This window comes from Carassius gibelio, chromosome A2, assembly GCF_023724105.1.
Source record: "Carassius gibelio isolate Cgi1373 ecotype wild population from Czech Republic chromosome A2, carGib1.2-hapl.c, whole genome shotgun sequence".
Taxonomy (NCBI): Eukaryota; Metazoa; Chordata; class Actinopteri; order Cypriniformes; family Cyprinidae; genus Carassius; species Carassius gibelio.
Window position 1 is genome coordinate 29913637 of NC_068372.1, and position 22737 is coordinate 29936373.

General features: G+C 36.1%; 1 protein-coding gene across 6 annotated transcripts in view; it reads right to left on the reverse strand.

Annotated features, from left to right (window-relative positions):
* Nucleotides 1–22310, reverse strand: part of LOC127938287 (phosphatidylinositol 4-phosphate 5-kinase type-1 gamma) — a 44036-nt gene extending 21726 nt beyond the window's left edge. For 2 of the 6 annotated variants that reach the window (XM_052534802.1, XM_052534810.1), the window contains exons 1-5: nt 22069–22309; nt 6922–6953; nt 6547–6639; nt 5565–5695; nt 4068–4185 (exon numbers count right to left, since the gene is read on the reverse strand). In XM_052534802.1, coding sequence (XP_052390762.1) covers nt 4068–4185; nt 5565–5695; nt 6547–6639; nt 6922–6953; nt 22069–22159 — 465 coding nt within the window. In that variant the 5' untranslated portion in view covers nt 22160–22309. Of the gene's footprint in view, nt 1–4067; nt 4186–5564; nt 5696–6546; nt 6640–6921; nt 6954–10429; nt 10504–16063; nt 16241–22068 lie in introns of those variants that run through there. The other 4 variants (XM_052534792.1, XM_052534835.1, XM_052534817.1 and 1 more) reach the window with 4 other exon arrangements.
* Between the last annotated feature and the right edge of the window lie 427 nt (nt 22311–22737).

The window sequence follows — 22737 nt, forward strand, 5'->3', positions numbered from 1 at the left end:
TTATTCACATGAATCACCATCCACTTTTGTTGCGTGACCCGCAGGAGAAAGTCACGTTCAAAAGTTGGTGTAGAAATTATTTCCACTCAGAAATTACTAGTTAATTCCACAAACAATTACAAAGAAACTGCAAGAGACACACTGAATGAAACAATCTTCTTGTAAAACATACTTTTTTACAACTCTGAAAAATTTTTGTTTACGGTGTATAGGTTTGGAACAATGTTGTTTTTTATAGCATATTTTTATATATATATTCTTTTTTAGTATTAATGTTAAAGTTTTATGTTTTTTTAATAACTCTAAATAATTTTTATTACAGTTTTTTACCACCTGAAACAGAATTTCCTTCATTGTATGAACCATTTCTTTAAAAAAAAGAAGCGACTTAAGGGTTGGGATCACACACACACACACGCACACACACACACATCAGTGGGAATCTGTTGTTGTAAGTGCTTAAAAAGGAAAGTATTAGTGTGATTAGTGTGGTAATCACCATCTGTCTCAGGTAGTGTGTGTGTGTGTGTGGGGGCATATAAAGTGTCTAAGTGCTTCCACACACACACACACACACGCACACACACACCTAAAAGGTTTTAGGTTCACTTTAGCTCCAGACGATGTCATATCATAATTACACATTAACCTTCCTGTTATGCTTTAAAGCCATAAAACAAGATCTGTACACACAGACACAAACGTGACTGGACATGTAGAAAAACACGCAAACATTCTAGTCCACATGAAACCAAATAAAACATGGATTCTAGAGTGATAGACGTCTGATAAACACACAGACAGACATATACAGAGTCAGAAGTGTCAAAGTAGTAAAGAAAAAATTTAATATCTCACTAAAAGTAATTTTAAAGCACAACCACCACAGAATCAGACTTTAGCTTAAAAAGATAAATACCGTATTTTTCGGACTATAAGTCGCACCTGAGTATAAGTCGCATCAGTCCAAAAATACGTCATGATGAGGAAAAAAACATATATAAGTCGCACTGGACTATAAGTCGCATTTATTTAGAACCAAGAGAAAACACGAGAGGGCGCTCTATGTCTTCAGTGTAGACTACAGGAGAACTGAGCAGCATAGAGCGCCCTCTGGCGGCTGGAGACGGTAATGTTTTCTCTTGGTTCATTTCTCTCGGTTCATGTCAAATTAATTTTGATAAATAAGTCGCACCTGACTATAAGTCACAGGACCAGACAAACTATGAAGAAAAGTGTGACTTATAGTCCAGAAAATACGGTAGTACAGATGTACAATCATAACAAGGAATAGTTTAATAGCTATGATACTGCTTTGAAATTATAGCTATGACAGGAAACACTGGCATCTAACAATGCCTTGGAAAAAACAGTTAATCTTATATAAAAATAATAATAATAATTCATATGCATAAACTCATATAGAAAATAAAAGAGTTATTGAATAAGCATGTGTCCTATTCCCTTTCAATCAGTCACATTTAATGTTACGTCAGAAAGAGACGAATGGGGTCTCGCCCGAGAGCCCAATCACCTTTGACTGGTAACAAAATGAGCCAGTGGTACACAATGTACCTTGGTCTGTTGGATTTCCATCGCGAGCTCCACCCCGCTGTGTGGGTATATAACGAGCAGCGCAAGCAACTCGCATTCAAGCTGAGCACATATCTTGCTGGTTTCACCGGAGTGTTTACAAGCGAGTCAGCTGTGTGTTTTCGCGACTTTTTAAAGATTTCATTCCACCCGTGTGTTTCTGGATGCGGTCGATATATGGCTCCTCGTGACAGCCACGATCACTGTGTCTGGGCTTTCAGCACGCTGAGACTGCATTCGTGGATGACTCCTGTTCTCATTGCGGGAACATGACCATCTCAGAATTAAGATCAAGACTTGATTACCTTAAAAGGTATAGAGTCCCCTATTCCACACCCCATTGTAGCTCCTTTTCTTGTAGGAGGACTTCTTTGGGTGGTGACCAGGAAGTGACCAGTTCATGGAAGGCACCTTTAACTGCCCGAAACCGTTCTGGTGCTTCCTCATCCTTCACTACCCTCGATGGCGGAGCAGCCAAGGGGCGTTCTGTTCCGATGCAATTTTGTCCTCAGAGCACCTTCGTGGTGATCCCAAGCTTCCCCCCAAGGCCTGTAAGTTCTCATCCACGCTTGTGGCCAGGGCTTACAGAGCTGCGGGTCAGGCCGCTACTGCCCTTCACGCCATGACCACCCTTCAGATCTACCAGGCCAAGGTGCTTAAAGGGCTGCACGAGGGCATTGCTGACCCAGAGGATTTGCAGGAGGTGTGCACTGCTACCGACCTTGCTCTCCAGGCGACGAAGGTTACTTTGTGCCATTCACATCCCTTGCAGGCTCAATCCCAAGCTTTCATGTCAGCAGTCTCGCCCCAGGGAATGGAAACTCCACCCCCAGTCAGTTCAACTGATTTGGGAATGCTTCGAAGACGCTCAGGTAGACTTGTTTGCCTCTCCAGAAAATTCCTACTGCCAGTTGTTTTACTCCCTGACCAAGGGCACCCTTGGCACAGATGCTCTGTTGCACAGCTGACCCCTGGACCTGCGCAAGTATGCATTTCTGCCAGTGAGCCTTCTAGCACAGACGTTGTGCAAGAATGGGGAGGAAAAGGAACAGGTCCTCATGCTTGCGCCTTTTTGGCCCTGGTTCCCCGAACTTGTACTCCTCTCGACAGCCCTTCCCAAGCCAATTCCTCTGAAGAAGGACTTCTTTCTTCTTTCTCAGAGATGGGGCATCCTCTGGCACCCGTGTCCCAATCTTTGGAACCTATATGTGTGGGTTCTGGATGAGCCATTGAAGGTTTAGGTACCTCGCCACCTCAGGTGGTAGCTACCATCACTTCGGCTAGAGCTTTGTCTACCAGACATGCCTATGCTTTGAAGTGGAAACTCTTCATCACTTGGTGTTCTTCATGTGGTGAAGGCCCCTGGAGATGCCCGATTGGGTCAGTGCTTTCCTTTCTTCAGGGTTTCCCTTCAAACCCTTGCTCTCAGTACAGCAAAAAATGTTATCATTGAAAACTACACTCCTGACTTTTCAGTTGATGAAGCGTGCCTGGAATTTGGGCCGGCCAACTCTCACGTTATCTTGAGACCCTGGCCTGGATGTGTGTCCAAAGTTCCCACCACTCCTTTTAAAGATCAGGTGGTGAACTTGCAAGCGCTGCCCCTCCGCTTCATAGTAGCATGTGTCTTTCCCTTGACAAGCAGCTTGCCAGCTCTGTCGTTGAAACTTCCACCCTGCGGGCTGGGTACCTTTGAGTTCATGTGTATCACCTCTCAGTTGATACCTGCCTGTGTAAGTCCTCCTATGAGCAGGCAGCACTGCTAGCATATGTCTAGCTGGATTATGCTACCGAGTGCATTCTGTGTCAGGTATAGGCCCTAACTTGTGTCGGCCTTAAGACAGAGTACTATCGCTCAAACGGGTCACTGGAAGACAGCCAAGTGGCGTTTTGTAAGGAAGCATTGAACGTGAGAGACTGAAAGGGAATGTCTAGGTTACGTATGTAATCCTCGTTCCCTGAAGAAGGGAACGGAGACGTTACATCCCTTTGCCACATTGCTGTTCCGCTGAACGGCCGGTTCACTGGTCTCGGCTCCTTAGCGAAGACTTGAATGCAAGTCTTGCACTGCTCCTTATATACCCACACAACGGGGTGGAGCTCACGATGCAAGTCGCGCAGACCAAGGTACAGTGTGAACCATTGGCTCGTTTTGTTACCACTCCAAGGTGATTGGGCACTCGAGCGAGACCCCATTCATCAGTCTCTTTCTGACGTAACGTCTCCTTTCCCTCCTTCAGGGAACGAGGGTTAAATACGTAACCTAGACGTTCTGTGTCATAAACTCCTGAATCACTGGTGTCTCATATTTAAGCATGTGGCAGTCGGACGGATTTAGATGTAATTGTTATTTTTTTCCCCAGTAACTGTGATGGATTACATTTGTTACACAATTACATGTAAATAGTTACAGCAGTTGGAATAACACAGTTATTAGTAAATGACAGCCAGTGTTTGAAGGCTCTGTGTCTCACCAGATAGTCGTCCGGTCGAATCCCGAAGAGCTCTCTGAAGTAGCGGAACGCCACCGGAGCATACGTTTTAAACCTGAAGTCTGGATAGTGATGTGCCGGAGTCAGATTACTGCCTTCACTGAGAGAGAGAGAGAGAGAGAGAGAGAGACAGAGAGAGAGACGCACATCAAATCTGGATGATCTAACTGACTGATGATCAACATTGTAAGTATGTTGTAAGTATGTTCCAAGCTGCAAATCACAGAAATAAATTACATTTTAACAGATATTAAAACAGAAAACCAGTTTTTAAAATTGCAATAATATTTCTGTATATTTTCTGAATTACTAATCCAATAAATGCAACCACAGAATGAAGACTTACAAATCTTACTGATATATATATATCATTAAGATTTGTAAGTCTTCATTCTTCATTCTTCATATATATACATACAGTACAGACCAAAAGTTTGGAAACATTACTATTTTTAATGTTTTTGAAAGAAGTTTCTTCTGCTCATCAAGCCTGCATTTATTTGATCAAAAATACAGAAAAAAATTATATTGTGATATATTATTACAATTTAAAATAATTGTTTTTAAATTTATTATACTTTAAATGATCATTTATTTCTGTGATGCAAAGCTGAATTTTTCGGATCATTATCACATGATCCTTTAGAAATCATTCTAATATGATGATTCATTATCAAAGCTGGAAAACGTTCTGCTGCTTAATATTTTTCAGAACATGTGATACTTTTTTAGGATACTTAAAAAAAACTAAAAAAAAAAGAAGCTATGTTTTTAAAATCTAAATATTTTGTAATAACAATATACACTACTGGTCAGTAATTTGGGGTCAGTAATTTTTTTTTTAAATCAATACTTTTATTCAGCAAGGATGTGTTAAATTGATAAAAAGTGATAGAAAAGAAAATATATTATTAGATTTTTTATTTTTATTTTGAATAAATGCAGCTCTTTTGAACCTTTTATTGATCAAATATATCAGACAGCAGAACTGTTTCCAACACTCATAATAAATCAGAATATTAGAATGATTTCTAAATGATCATGTGATCGACTGATGTTACATGTGACACTGAAGGCTGGAGGAATGATGCTGAAAATTCAGCTTTGCATCACAGGAATAAATTTTTTTTTAAAAGTATATTCAAATAGAAAACTATTATTTTAAGTTGTAATAATATTTCACAATATTACAGTTTTTTCTGTATTTTGATCAAATAAATGCAGGCTTGATGAGCAGAAGAAACTTCTTTCAAAAACATTAAGAATAGTAATGTTTCCAAACTTTTGGTCTGTACTGTATATACAAATATAAAATAGAACACATTCTGTGTTTGTTAGTGTAAGTGCTTGATTTTAATGAAGACCAATGCAATAGTTTAGCTTGTTTTAGTAAACAGCACCAGCTGAGGAAGTGAGACTATATGAACTGATGGATTTAATGATTTCTGGTGCTGCAGATATCTCACATACTGTACAGACCTGGGGAAGAAGATGCTCTCCACCACGTAGAAGTCTTGCATGAGGACGTCGCGCTCGGGTTTGGAGCTCAGGTTACCCACGGTGTAGCCGATCCCCAGCTGAATGGCTCCTTTCAAGGCAGACGAGGTCGTCTGTCGACACACAAGACACAAGAACACTTCTGACCCTCTGACAGCAGTTAAACACACCCTGCGCCCCTGACATACGATGACTGCATAACAGCATGAAGACAGATACAAAGCTCCAAACAGAAAAACGTTTATAAAAATGTTATATATTTGGCAACACTTCATTTAAAGGATCAGTCCTCACTATTAATTAGTTGCTTAATAGCATGCATATAACATGCATATTGGCTGTTTATTAGTACGTAAAAATATTTTAATAAATATTAATTGTAAAAAAATATATAATATTTTTTAACAATTTTTTACAACATACAATTTAATAAATCAATAACATTCTCATATAAAATATATATAAAATGTATTTTATAATTAAAAATATAATATAATAAATATATAAAAATATGAAACAATAATCTTATGAATAAATTCATAAATATAAAATATATATATATAATTTTTTTCCTTCATAATAAACCAATTTATTGCCTAATATTTGGAGTATTTTTAGATTACCACCACTAATAACTAAAATGTCATGTTCCCTTTGTGTGTGACATCTTTGTCAATAAACAATGCACAGTAATGTTTACATTTACTGAAACTAATGTGTATAATGATTGTTTTTTTTAAGTCTAGTAATGTTAATGTATCATTAGCTGTCCATAAATCAAGTCATATCATATATTTGTGTATATACAATGTGCAATTAAGTCAAAATGTCTGATGATTTCCAGGATTTAAAAAAAGAAAACCTAGATGCCCATCATGGATGCTTTTGGACCGCGCTGTATATATCAGCAGCCTGAGGTAAAAGATGACTGATATTGTGATTGAAATTGACGAAAATGACGCACCTTCTTGTAGGTGGTTTCACCGGACGCATCGACCCGTCTGTGACCGATCTTCTTCTCAAGGCCAGAGCTGGAGTGATACGAGGAAGATGGCATCTGAGAAGCAGAAAAATCACAAACTCAGTTGCTTTTCATAGACAGCAAAGAGATTCAATGGAGATCTGATCGTCCGAATTATGAGCTGCTACAGTATCTTTCTTACTCAAAAGTACATTTCTTTTTTGCATGAACTATTCCTTTAAATGTCAATTTCTGAAACCTCAGATCAATAACATTCTCCAAACACTTGAACATTTAACTCTTCTCAAGACTGCATCAAGTAACACTGGAGTTGTAAGACCAAAATTAATGATATACGGATAATAAATGATGCTTGACCTCGGTTATGCAGGTCTTCTTGAGAGCAGCGTCTGAAATGACAGAGCAAGAAAGACACATTATGATGAATGCAGATTATTTGTAAAAAATGTCTTCGGTAATAAAAGAATAAAAGAAAAGCCTAATAAAAGTCTATATCTGTGAGAAAGTGCAAACATGAGCATGCAATCAATGCAACATACTACTTTGCAACAGTATGCATCACATGACCTCATTAAACTGCACATCTGATTCATTGAAATAAATATGGTCATTTAAAATGTGTATGCAATCTTTGTGTAAATACTGCATGTATACAGAAAACAGAAACACACACACACACACTGCAAAACTATTATGAAGAGTATTTTAATCTGAACACACACTGGTTAATGTGTGAATAACATTTCAAGGACAAACAGCAGGAGTCTGCAGCTCTGTGCTGCCTCGCAGTCATTCACACTGCGTTTCTCTTGCACATGTTTCTGTGTCACTGAATTCAAGGGGAGGGGGCGGAGCTACAGACATGTAAACCTGTCAATCATTCCTCTGCACGTGCCGGCGCGGAATTAAGGCAAGAAAACAGAACGCAAATGAGACCTGACCTGCTTTACACCCGAGAGGAGCGAGACTATTTAATAACGGGGAATTAGAGCAGCAATGCAGCGCTGAAAAAAGTCATCATTTCATCCCGGGACACGGATGAATCTCATCAACACATGTCCAGGTCATATTTTTAAGCTCACAATCAAAAGATATTAAATAAAAATATACATTTTCTATGAAGAAAAGTAAGCTTTTTTATTATTATGTTTGTGTATAAATTAAAAAGTATATTTTTGCATAAAAATAATGTTACAGTGTAATATATATATATATATATATATATATGTGTGTGTGTGTGTGTGTGTGTGTGTGTATGTGTGTGTGTGTAATAAATATATTTGTCCTAAAATAAGCTTGATATAATTTTGTTTTCTATTTTTTCATGTATTTTCATTATATATAAATATATATATATATATATATATATATATATATATATATATATATATATATATATATATATATATATATATATATTAATTAAACATTTTGCACAATTAAAAAAAATCATTGCACAAAGAAAATTAAGCTTATTTTAGGACAATAAATGCGCTTAAATGTCATGAAAATAATGTTACAGTGTAATATATATATATATGAGTGTGTGTGTGTGTGTGTGTGTGCTAAAAATAACATGAAAGCACGTATTTTTTCTCTACTTTCATGTATTTAATTAAAGGCATATTGAAATTACTAACATAAATTACTGCTAAGATGCATAAATACTTACTATTTAAATAACACATCATTACTTTTTCCAGGTAAATATATTTAATTGTCACAATGCAAACAATCTAAAAAAGGTTTTATTTTTTTTCAAGCAAAATATATGATCTTATTAAACTGGACATGTTCTTGACAGATTTTGTGAGATCTTGTAGAGCTTTAGGAGTGTTTGTGTGTGTGCGTGTGTGTGTGTGTGTGTGTCGGGAGCAGATGCAGTATTGTTGGCGGTCTCTCGTGGAGGCGCATGTGCTTGAGGAGCAGATAATGAGAGCCGAGGAAACGCATGACATGTGACTCTGCGAGAGACAGAAACACAGCCAAATATGCTGAGAAACTCACTTCTGCCTCTCGCACACACTTCACAAACACGGACAAAACATCCTCGCCAGGAATTTACTGAGAGTGCTACTACACTTTCACACTTTACCAGAAAATGTGGAGTCTGAACTTCTGTTGAAGCGCAGGGTTTTATCTCCTGAAATATGACATGAGTCGTCAAATCTAAATCACAGAATGCAATGCAGACAGCAGATAACGGTTAATGCCAAGAACAACAGCTTTAAAAAAGGGCTTAGGATTTATGAAAAGAGAAATGTCAGGCTTGTGTCTGACCTGAAGAGACCCGCGTATATATATATATATTACATACTTAAAACCATAAAATCATAGTCAATTTATATCAATCTCCTTCAAACAGTGTAAAAGGCTTAAGAATATTTCTGTAATTTTATTTTGTCTTAATGTGTCATTTTGAAGGGAATTATACAGAAACTTGTTTGTCCTTTAAATTAAATAATAATAAAATGGTAACAGCAAATTGTTTCTCAAAATTCTGAGATATAAACTCAGTTCTGAGGAACAAAATCTGAACTGGAAGATTCTAAGAATTCAGAGAAAAAAGTTAAAATTGCGAGTTAAGAAGTCACAATTACCTTTTTAATTTTATTTTTTAAGACAAATTATATATGCACATGTGGCCTTCCTGAATCTATGACATGTATTTATGATTTAAATTATATTCTGAATATGATGAGACATCCATAAAACCAAAGCAATTATAGTAACATATTGTAGATAAGATATTGTGCATCGTAATTACATCATTTCATCATTTATTTAAACATTTTAAATGAAATTTGATCTTGTTTTCATGTAATGCAATGCAAAAAAAAAAAAGGAAATTAATGAATTTAAAGATTTTTATGCTTAAAACAAGAAACAAAATAGACCTATAGTAATCATACATATGCAAGATTTTTATGCTAAAAAAAAAAAAAAAAAAAAAACTAACAATTATTATGACTCTATAATTTTAGAAAACATTTAAAAAATGTTTTTTGGAGGTTTAACAGTAACACAAATTGTAGTTTAACTTTATTTTATTTTGCTAAAAAAATAGGTGCAAGAAAATTATAAAAAGTAAAGATTGTTAAAACATTAAAAAAAAAAAAAAAAAAAAAAAAAGAAAAATGCATTGATTATAAATTGATTATTTTGCAGTTTAATGCCACTGTTTTCTAAATTGAATGTAAATCTGAAATAAATGAACGTTCTGACACCGAAGCCTCTATATATGCAGCTTCTGTAACTAAATAAAGACCAGTGATTTCTGCCTCAGCAACAGAATCAGCTCAACCCTGAAACATCAGGAAAAAAACAACAGAGCCGGCTGCAGGTCAGGCCACAAACTTGTCTGAACGCATTAGAGTCAGTCCATCACCAGAGGCTCTGTATTAACACACAGTCACCAAAACCAGAGAACACAAGTCATTTCAGTCGCTCATCAGTCAACATTCAGTTCAGAAACCATACTTCAACACAAGAAAACAGACCTTGAATAATCACATTCTCACAGTTTTCCAGGACTGCAGTTTTCTGATGGAGACAGATGGTTTGGTTCGGTTCTCTGGAGAACCTGACAGATTTCATCCCGGCGCTGGAGGTGATTAATTAAAGAGACACTTTATGAACATATAACGACTGATGTGAGCCTCGAGGATACAGAGACAACATAATGAACCGAGTGGATGTCAAACTAATGCGCATAAAAGATTTGTGTTCGAACTGTCTTCAGATGCATCCTAAACACACTCGAGACTGAGAACCCTAAATGCTGATCTTGTGAGCCTGTTCTTAATCTAAGAGGTGTTGATAGAGTTCGCACATGCATGAAGGTATAAAAGTCATAAATACAGACCTCTGATGTCACAGGAGTCCCTCGCTCGTTTCGGGAGAAGCTCGATGGGATTGACAGCAGGAACTAATCTGCTGCCGTGAATCTCTCCGGTCACCTGGACGCGAGCGGCGGCCAATCAGACGCAGAGATTACGGCCGGCTTCTGCCCACCGGTGGATAAGACTAAGACTAGGAAAAGCCCATGTGCCAAGGACAGGGACACAGAACGACAGGAAAGACAACCGGGAACGACTCACAGTGTCTCAAAGACAATCAGTGATAGAATGATTTCAGAACAAGAACAAGAATAATAGCAATGTGAAACGAGCATGTCCTGATTTGAGCTTCACACACACCGATAAATCAAGGGCACTTTAAACCACAGCCAAATAAAACATTTAATCACACAACAAAAGCCTTCTGACTTCGGATCGGAGACAAACAACCACTGAATGAAGCTGAAACTGTATCTAAGCAGTCTCACAATCAATGATGAATCGTGTTGAATGTGTTTCTAAATACCCATGATATCCGTGGAAAGTATTCACAAGACACTAAATACATATATATATGTACATATAATTTATTTCAATTGAAATAAAGCTGAAATAAAATAAAATAAAATATAAATATGAGATGAATAGCTTAATGCTACCTTGGCTGAAATAAATAAGATTAAGGTAAATTACTAAAACTGAAAGAAAATGAAAATGACAAGAGCAAGCAAATGCCAAAATAGTTAAAATGTAAACTAAACTAAACTTAAAATATAAAATAAGATTAAATACAATTTGAAACTAAATGAAATATTATAACAGTATACAACTAATAGTGCAATAACACTGCATGGTATTAATATGTTAAAATTGTAAAAAATATATAAAATAACAATGTGACATTTTTAAAATAAAAAATATTGAGCACTTCATGGATTTGATGGCCATCTGCATTCAGAAAATGTATTGATAACGTCTGAAACTCTGCTCAGATTTGCTAAGGTACCAAAGTCTGCAATCAAAAGTCACAGATCATGATATTATCTCACAGATTTCTCACCTAATTCATCCAAGCTCAAATGATATGAGCTGCTTCACATTCATTTTATAGCTTTGTTCTCTTTAGGTCTCCAAAGGAAGTTTAGGAGACCATGTTGTTCTTTAAATGACCCATAACTGAGTCTCCTGAGCTAGATCTGAGCAATAACATCAGAGATGCTGCATGTGTGAAGAACAGCAGCTGAACCTTCTTCTTTCTTATCGCTCGTATCACTGCCTGTGTTTATATTCTGATGTCAGTGAGTTGTTCTGGAGGAGACACTGATCTGCGGCTGAGGAGATGCTAAATAAAGCTCCGGCCTTCAGATCTTGCTTTTACGCAACTAGTGTTTACAACCTCAGATGCACACGCTCATGCGCTTGACAAAATCATGCTTGAATCCAACAGTAAAATCACAGATACGGCACTGAAGGAGAAGGTTTGCAACTCATCCTGTAGCATGAACCCTAGCGACTGCATAGTGATGCCCTAGCAACCACCCAAAACACCCTAGTAACCAAACAGAAAACCACAGCAACCCCTTAACAAAGCACAGGCAAAAACGCCCTAACAACCGCATAGTGATGTCCTAGCAACCACCTAAATCACGCTAGTAACAAACTAGCAACCCAGTTAAAGCACTAGCAAAAACACCCTAAAAATTCATAGTGATGCCCTAGCAACCACCCAAAACACCCAAGCAACACCCTAGCAACCAAACAGATACCATAGCAACCCCTTAACAAAGCACTGGCAAAACACCCTAAAAAATGCATAGTGATACCCTAGCAACCACACAAAACACCCTGGCAACCAAACAGATACCATAGCAACCCCTTAACAAAGCACTGACAAAAACACCCTAAAAAATGCAGAGTGATACCCTAGCAACCACCGAAAACACCCTATCAACCAAACAGATACCATAGCAACCCCTTAACAAAGCACTGGCAAAACACCCTAGAAAATGCAGAGTGATACCCTAGCAACCACACAAAACACCCTGGCAACCAAACAGATACCATAGCAACCCCTTAACAAAGCACTGACAAAAACACCCTAAAAAATGCAGAGTGATACCCTAGCAACCACCGAAAACACCCTATCAACCAAACAGATACCATAGCAACCCCTTAACAAAGCACTGGCAAAACACCCTAGAAAATGCAGAGTGATACCCTAGCAACCACACAAAACACCCTGGCAACCAAACAGATACCATAGCAACCCCTTAACAAAGCACTGACAAAAACACCCTAAAAAATGCAGAGTGATACCCTAGCAACCACCGAAAACACCCTATCAACCAAACAGATACCATAGCAACCCCTTAACAAAGCACTGGCAAAACACCCTAAAAAATGCAGAGTGATACCCTAGCAACCACCGAAAACACCCTATCAACCAAACAGATACCATAGCAACCCCTTAACAAAGCACTGAAAAAAACACCCTAGAAAATGCAGAGTGATACCCTAGCAACCACCCAAAACACCCAAGCAACACCCTGGCAACCAAACAGATACCATAGCAACCCCTTAACAAAGCACTGGCAAAAACACCCTAAAAAATGCATAGTGATAACCTAGCAACCACACAAAACACCCTGGCAACCAAACAGATACCATAGCAACCCCTTAACAAAGCACTGAAAAAAACACCCTAGAAAATGCAGAGTGATACCCTAGCAACCACACAAAACACCCTGGCAACCAAACAGATACCATAGCAACCCCTTAACAAAGCACTGGCAAAAACACCATAAAAAATGCATTGTGATGCCCTAGCAATCACACAAAACACCCAAGCAACACCCTAGCAACCAAACAGATACCATAGCAACCCCTTAACAGAGCACTGGCAAAAACACCCTAACAACTGCATAGTGATGCCCTAATTCAAAACACCTGCAAAGGCCTTTAAATGGTCTGTCAGTCTAGTTCTGTAGGCTACACAATCATGGGGAAGACTGCTGACTTGACTGTTGTCCAAAAGACGACCATTGACATCATGCACGAGGGGGGCAAGACACAAAAGGTCATTGCAGAAGAGGCTTGCTGTTCACAGAGATCTGTGTCTAAGCACATTAATAGAGAGGTGAAGGGAAGGAAAAGATGTGGTCGAAAAGGTGTACAAATAATAGGGATAACTGCACCCTGGAGAGGATTGTGAAACAAAACCCATTCAAAAATGTGGGGGAGATTCACAAAAAGTGGACTGCAGCTGGAGTCAGTGCTTCAAGAACCTCTACACACAGACGTATGCAAGACATGGGTTTCAGCTTCACATTCCCTGTGTCAAGCCACTCTTGAACAACAGACAGCGTCAGAAGCGTCTAAAGACAAAAAGGACTGGACTGCTGCTGAGTGGTCCACAGTTATGTTCTCTGATGAAAGTAAATTTAGCATTTCCTTTTGAAATCAGGGTCCCAGAATCTGAAGGAAGAGAGGAGAGGCACACAATCCACGTTGCTTGAGGTCCAGTGTAAAGTTTCCACAGTCAGTGATGGTTTGGGGTGTCATGTCATCTGCTGGTGTTGGTCCACTGTGTTTTCTGAGGTCAAAGGTCAACACAGCCGTATACCAGGAAGTTTTAGAGCACTTCATGCTTCCTGCTGCTGACCAACTTTATGGACCTGCACACGGTGCCAAAGCTTCCAGTACCTGGTTTAAGGACCATGGTATCCCTGTTCTTAATTGGCCAGCAAACTCGCCTGACCTTAACCCCATAGAAAATCTATGTTGGCCAAGATTTCTAAAATTCCTTTCTTTGTATTGGTCTTAAGTAATATTCTAATTTTCCTTAGTTGTCAGTTATAATCATCAAAATAAACGAAATAAACATTTGAAATATTTCAGTCTGTGTGTAATGAATGATTATAATATACAAGTTTCACTTTTTGAATGGAATAAGTGAAATAAATCAACTTTTTGATGATATTGTAATTATATGACCAGCACCTGTAGATACTGTATATAGGCCAAAAACACAGACGTTTTCTCTCAGTCAGCCCTGGTTTGAACTGTCGGGACAGATTTACAGCGTCTGCACGTGCTCAGAGGTTCCTGCTGTCCCGTCCCATTTAATCATCATCCCCTGAACAACTGGCACAACTCTGTCTGTGTGAGTAATCTGAAAAATTATATTTTCAATCAGGTCAGTGATGCTCTCGTCTTTCTGAGCGGCAGAAAAGGCATCTGACACATCACTGCACTAATTCAGTCCACTCATCTTCAGTGACACACCTGGCCGATACACACAACTGCGTTATCATTATCTTAACAATCTGATGACATCTAGGACCCTGTGTCTCTAAGATCACTGCCATACAACATCAGACTGAGTTTATAAAGTCAAAAGTACAGAAAACAAACACACCTGTATGGAGTCAGATCTCATTGACATCTCAGCTGTTTCACCAAGAAATGTGAAGCAAAGAAATATAATGCAAAGCATAATGCTCCTCTTTTAATACTTCAAACTTTGCTCAGATTTTTTTGAGGAGACATGTTTAAAACAAAGCTTCTAGAATAAAAACTAAATTCAAAAAAAATAATAATTATATATACAGTACAGACCAAAACTTTGGAAACATTACTATTTTTAATGTTTTTGAAAGAAGTTTCTTCTGCTCATCAAGCCTGCATTTATTTGATCAATTTTATTTGAAAATATACGTTAATAAAATAATTTATTCCTGTGATGCAAAGCTGAATTTTCAGCATCATTCCTCCAGCCTTCAGTGTCACATGTAACATCAGTCGATCACATGATCATTTAGAAATCATTCTAATATTCTGATTTATTATGAGTGTTGGAAACAGTTCTGCTGTCTCATATATTTAATGAAGAAAAGTTAAAAAAAACTGCATTTATTCAAAATAAAAATAAAAATCTAATAATATATTTTCTTTACTATAACTTTTTATCAATTTAACACATCCTTGCTGAATAAAAGTATTGATTTTATTTAAAAAAAGAAGATGAAAAAAATTACTGATCCCAAATGACTGACCAGTAGTGTATATTGTTATTACAAAATAGTAATATTTTAAAAACATAGCTTCTTTTTTTATTGATCAAAGTATCCTAAAAAAGTATCACATGTTCTGAAAAAATATTAAGCAGCAGAACTGTTTCCAACTTTGATAATGAATCATCATATTAGAATGATTTCTAAAGGATCATGTGATAATGATCCGAATAATTCAGCTTTGCATCACAGAAATAAATGATCATTTAAAGTATAATACATTTAAAAACAATTATTTTAAATTGTAATAATATTTCACAATATTGCTGTTTTTTCTTTATTTTTGTTCAAATAAATGCAGGCTTGATGAGCAGAAGAAACTTCTTTCGAAAACATTCAAAACACTTTTCTCATTGCATCAATTCAAACCCACAGGAAAATGAAAAATGTAAAAAATCTAATAAAAATGAGTTATTTAATATCTGAAGTGTTTGTCTTGAAATGTTGAGATTAAATGGAGAGACATTTGCCCGAGGCTCCTACTTCTCAGAATATCTCATCCAACTCCAAACACTTTCACAGCTTTATACTCGTATCTCTATCTTAGCAGAAACATCTGAGACAAAACGCACATTAACCGAAACATACCTGGGAACGCCATAATCTCACGAGAAAGCAGTGACTACAGTGAGGTTCTCCGAGCGGGTTCTGCTGCTGATGATAATCAGCTTATGTGATGTGATGCATGTTCTCTGATCTCAACAGCTGGAAGAGCGTCTCCTGCGCTCCACGAGACTCAGACGTTCGTTACGTAAGCCTTATGTAAAGCAGATGATGAGCCACACGCATCACGACTAGGATCACACCGACTCCTGCTGCTCTTAGACCGTCTGTCTGAGCTTCATCATGAAGTGAGGGGTCCGTCTCATATCACAAATAATGATAATTGCTCATACACAAAAGAACAATAAAAATGCTTTTAAAAAAGTCCTTTTAATTGATTGATTGAAGACGCCTCAGTCTCCGAGTCAGCAGCGTTTAAGCATCACTATTACTGTCGCTCAAAAACATTCAAATGTTTTTCATGCTATGACCCATTAAAGTAAAGACATTTACAGTGTCATTTCTATATTCTTTTGAACTTTCTATTCATCCAAGAATCTTGAAAAAAATCTGAATCCTGAAAAATAAATGTTTTCAACATTGATAATAATCTGAAATGTTTCTTGAGCAGTAAATCATCATATTATTCTGATTTCTGAAGATCATGTGACACTGAAGACTGGAGGAATGATGCTGGAAAATCAGCTTTGCATCACAGAAATAAATTACAGTTTATTATGTATTCACATAGAAAACAGTTATATTAAATTGTAATAATATTTCATAATTTAATATTTTTTATTGTATTTTTACTCAAAAAAATGCAGCTTTGGTGAGAAAAAAAAGAGTCTCTTTCAGAAGCATTATAAAAACAACTATAATTATATCCCTAGCAACTACTATACCCAGTACCTAGCAACCAGCTAGAGCCACCCACAGAAACCCTTCTCAATCGTATAGTAACACACGAGCAGCTGGCGCTGGGTAAACACACACGAGCTGGATGTGGACGTCTGAACATTGATGTGCTTCTGTAATACTGCACTGACACAGGAGCCCATGGCAACACTGAACACACAGCTCATGTTCTGGTGCTGAACACACACACACACACACACACACACACACACACACACACACACACACACACACACACAATTAATCATCACTGAAACAAGCTGTCTTTACTGCATGCAATGAATTTATAGCTCAAAACAGTGTTATTGTTAAATAAAACTAAACCTATTTTTAAAAATGTTTATTTAAATAAAGCTGAAATAAATAAATAATACATTAAAATAAACATAATCAAAAATTAGAAATGTTCCCTATAATTGAAATAAAATAACTTTATGTTAAAGAACCAAAAAAATAATTTAAACTAAAGAGAAATATTTACTAACAAAATCACTAAAACTAAAAATACAAAAATAAAAGCTAAACAGTAAGTTTTTTTTTAAGTATCAGATTTTATTAATACTTTAAATTAGTTTTGATTTTATGTTTTCATTTCAATTTTAAAGTTTTAGTTATTTTATTATTTTGTAGTTTTTATTGTTTTTTTGTTAAATATTTATATGTAATACATTTGTATATATTTTATTTTAAAAAAATGTTTTTATTCCAGTTTTAGTTTTAGTTATTTAAAAAATGTTGCATTGCAACTAGCTGAAAATAAATAAGTTAAACTGATATGAAATAGAAATTAGTTTCTTCTGTCATGGAGCAATGATTTTGTCCCAAAGCAGAATGTGCAATTCTCCCAGTGAACTACAGTAAGTGCTTCAAACTAAAGTGCACATGTATTACAAGCTGAATACAGCTGTGCCCAATCACATCTCATTTACTTACTATTAAGTGTCTGAAACAAAAGTCTTGTATCTTTTAAATATTCGATGACATGAAATGAAATCCACTGATCAGTTCTTTCTCAGAAGAATTCGCCGCAGCCGTCTGAAAACGGCTTTTTTTAAACAGACTAATTAGGATTGAGCCCAAATTATGATAGAAATTTCAATAGGAATTCTGTACACAATTCTTTTTTGTCAGCAAGGTTTGAACAGAAACAGCGACAATGAACTACTAAAGCTGTACAAAACACACTAGATAACGAGCAAAAAGTACTCAAATATTACTTATTTTAATTTCAAACCCTCAAAAGTCTTTTAAAAGTGTGACTTTCAGAGCCGGAAAGATCATGAAAAATGTATAAAATCTTTAAACGCCAGGGTTTTAATAATCAAAATGCACTTTTCTAGTTAGGCCAAGATCTAAAATATTTTACTGGGTAAAAATTTTGCAGACAAAAAAAATAAATAAATAAATAAAAAAATTCTAAAATAATTGTCCCTTATATCATCCAGTAAATCACAGCAAACGTATTTTTTAAAAAGACTGAAATCGCGGGATCCAATCGTAAAAATGGAATGTGCTGTACTCTATGACAAGGAATGTCACAGAATTTGGAAATCTTGGAAAATTAATTCCTGCTGAAATAATTCAAATTGCAAAATGATATGCATGTGAATATTAAACTGGAAAAACGACTGCTATTTAATATGAAGTCTGCATATAACAAACCTGACAAAATAAAAGTTTTAAAGCTTAACTTGCTTTAAAGCTTATATTAAAAAATATATATATTCCTATTATCCTGTAGAATCAGCTCAAAAAATAATAAAAGATAATAATAATAATACAGTTTATTAAAACTTTTTTTTTGGGAATACCTGTTATTCAGCACAAAAACAAACTAAACAAAGGAATTTTTCAAATTTCATTTGATGACATTTGAAAATTACTTTTAAATTTAATTCAGTTGTTAGTTTTATGTTCTCTTTCATTACCACCATTTTTGAAAATAAATATATATTCAACAATAAAATACAGAATCGAATTTTTTTTATATGCAACTATTATTTTTAAAAACAATACATTATTAAATTGTTACAATTTCATGAATTTTGTTTATAATACATTGTTATTTATTTAAATGTTTTCAATCAAACCTGGACTTTAGAATGGATTAAAAAAAAAAATACAGTGAAAAACACAGAATTTAGGAAAATAATAACTGGATTTTGTATCCGCTGATCTAGACTGTTATCCATTAGCCATCGGGATGAAGAACAGAACTTCTGCCAGAATCTACAGCTCACAGTTCGTATAAACAGGGCTGATGTGATGAAAGCAGCACGGTTTCTTCAGAAAACTAGCTTTATGATTAACTCAGAACAAATCACTAAACTGCATTCCTTCTTAAAAACAAACCCCTGAGGCTGGGACTGCAATCCAGTTTGTTTAATGATGCTTTACGTCTCAAGATCTTACAATAACCTTCGCCTGAGTTCACATTAGTTTACTCAACGGGCCAATGCGGTTGTTCATAAATTTATAATGCATTATATATTTTCATTATATATTTTATGATAAATATCATAAATTATTTATACAGCATCTGATTAAATAATCTTTCCATTGAAGTGTGGTTTTTGAGGAGGACAACATTTGGCCGAGATACAACTATTTGAAAATCTGGATTCTGAGGGTGCAAAAAAAAAAAAAAAAAAATCTAAATATCAAGAAAAAATATCAAATAACAAAAGTTGCCCAAATGAAGTTCTTAGCAATGCATATTACTAATCAAAAATTACGTTTTGATATATTTACGGTAGGATATTTACTAAATATTTTCATGGAACATGATCTTTACTTAATATCCTAATGATTTTTGGCATAAAAGAAAAATCTATAATTTTGACCCATATAATGTATTTTTGGCTATTGCTACAAATATACCCCAGAGACTCAAGAAAAAATAATAATAACCAAAGTTAAGTACATTATGATATATGCAGACTCCTTGTTGCATCCAAAACTGTTTGTTTGTCATGTTTTATTGCATTGTATTTAAAGGTGTGACGATGAATAAGTGTTATAATGCATTATTAAGTATTATGAAATATTATAAATCAATGCAAATTGATGCAATGCAATGCAAAAATGTGCATAAGTCATCAAATTAATGCATTTAATATACTTTGATAATGCATTGAAAAAAAAGGCTTGAAGTGAAGTGTTAGACTTTTAAATCAGCTTTTAAAAAGAGGAAGAAATGTTGCAATATTCATAAACATCAGTGTCTGATTTTAAGGGCATTTTTATATGCTTGAAAAGACTAACTGTTTAGTTCTGTATTGGATCACTAGAACATTATCAACCAGACAGCTGAGAACAAAAACCAGAACTTCTGATTCCTGGAACATGTTCAGCAACACATACTTGATGCGTTTCCTCCCATAATGCATCCCAAACGCCAGTTTCCTTCCTGAGATTCCCTGATATGCTTCTACAGAGCTTTAAATGCATTTATTTGTGCAGATCTGACAGTGATCTTGGACGGAATGACGTGAGGTTTATTTTTCAGGATGAGATCTGATCTGAGAGCAGGTTTGACGTGGGCGGATCGGGATCAGTGAGCGACAGATCTAACGTTTCCTCCAAACACGCGAGAACATGTAAAAGAGCAGGGGAGCATTTCTTCATAAGAGGAAGGAGATTCAATGGAGAGCTAATGGAAGCGATGGCAGAGGTCTCCCGCTTCTCAGATGTTCCTCCTGGGAAAAACACCTCAGTCCTTTTGTTTATGTCTCTTCTAGAGTTTCAGAACTCATTTTGATTCGTACATGTTGCACTTTCAAGCAAGAGATCTCATGCATGAACTCAAAAGACGTCTCCATATCCATTTACAGCTCTGCTCTTTTACTGTATTTGTGCATTTTCATTTCTTCTTCGAGAAAACATCTGATGTCTTTCTTTGAATGAAACACAACTGTGACATCCATTGAGTCTCCTCATCTTCTCATTAGAGCTATCTTACTGTAAAGCTATCATCTGAACATTACAGTAATAAAGGATGTCAATAGACAGAAGGACGATCATGTGACGGTGGCACGCGGTCTGAATCCGTGATCAACAGGAATGCTGAGTGCGGAAAACTGCGGCTAAAATCAGGATTAGCAGCCGAGCAGAGCCCTAAAATCAAGCCCACAGGACCTGAAAGAGACCCGCTGTCTGTGTGTCCTCAACAGGACGCTCTACAGGAACAGGAAACACTCTTCAGCATTAATACTCGGACTGACTTTGAGTTTGCACTTGAAGGACATTCAATATCAACACACATTATAAACCAACAAATACACGCTCTGAGTGCACCAATAATAACCTTCTATGAAATAATAATTAAGATTCATGAATAAGAACAAATCAATCTTTATCCATCTACACTAAACTGTACAGGAGATTAAATAAACTGACCCTTGTTATTATGTGGCAAAACACAGAAATTCATAACTCATGGTATTTAAATGGCACTACTATGGTACATACCAAAACAAAACAAGGTAAAAAGTGAGATTGTAATTGTATATAGATTAATTTGTATATAAATGCTGTTTAAATATTTTTCCTCTCTTGTATATTATGTACAAATGTTAATTGTCTATAGTTGTATTACTATACAGAAATAAAATTAGTGAAATATATGTAACTAATATATATGCATAAGTGACATAAGAGTTATATATATATATATATATATATATAGATAGATAGTACCATGATTCAGTGATCAGATGGTAAAACCACGGTTTTTTAAGATACTATCAGACTGCTTGCTATATACCATGGTAAAATTGTGACTCTTACATGTTCTTACAGCAAATGGAAATAATCTGAAAATAAATAATCGAAACGTTATGGCACTTAGAACAGAAGTGCTATGGCTGTAAAATAATCAGATTGAATGAAATGGGAATATACCATAGTATTGTTTGATTACCGTCCTCATAAACCTGGCACTGTCAGCTACTTCCAACATGACTGCATTATGAAATAATAATTATATATATATATATATATATATATATATATATATATATATATATATATATATATATAAATAAAATTTCAATTATGGAAAAGCAAATAATTTGCATTAAATCGACCCGTATGTGAAAGACAAGCATGCATGTAAAAGATCCTCCGCGTACCGAGATCTGCATCCGTCCCGCATCCCGCACCGACCACCGCATCCTCGTCCTCCGGCAGCGCGGAGCATCCTCCGGCCGCGGCTCCCTCCATCGGGACCGGATCAAACGATCAAACGAGCCGTCGAGCGTCGAAACGAATCGAATGAAGGAGAAACAGAGCGCGCGTCATGTTCTGAGTCTGCCGCACAGCGCTCGATCAAATGTGTGCGAGTCTACACACACACAGACACACACGCGCGCGCGCACGATCCGCTACGCCAGCAGTGACGTCACCGGGCCCGGAGAGCTGCGACGTCATCAGAGTAGCCGTCAGCCACGGAGGAATTTACATAGACTGCGCATAAAACCACTTCATTTAACTATAATTCAAACAATTGTAGGTTTAAGGCATTTCAAAGCTAAAAATAAGTCAAATTAATTAAATATTTAGAAGAATATGACGATGAAAAAAAATAACTCAGCAATTTTTTAATGGAAAATACCGGATGCCCTCTACTGGATAACCCTGGAACTACAACACACCTAAAACCTACATATACATACACACACACACGTTCAGGACGCTTATCATACAATTTATTAGCAGCCACAATTGTACTTAATTTAAATCAATTTATTAAATTAATGATAGGTAAAAATTGATCACCTGCCCTGAATGCACTGTAAGTC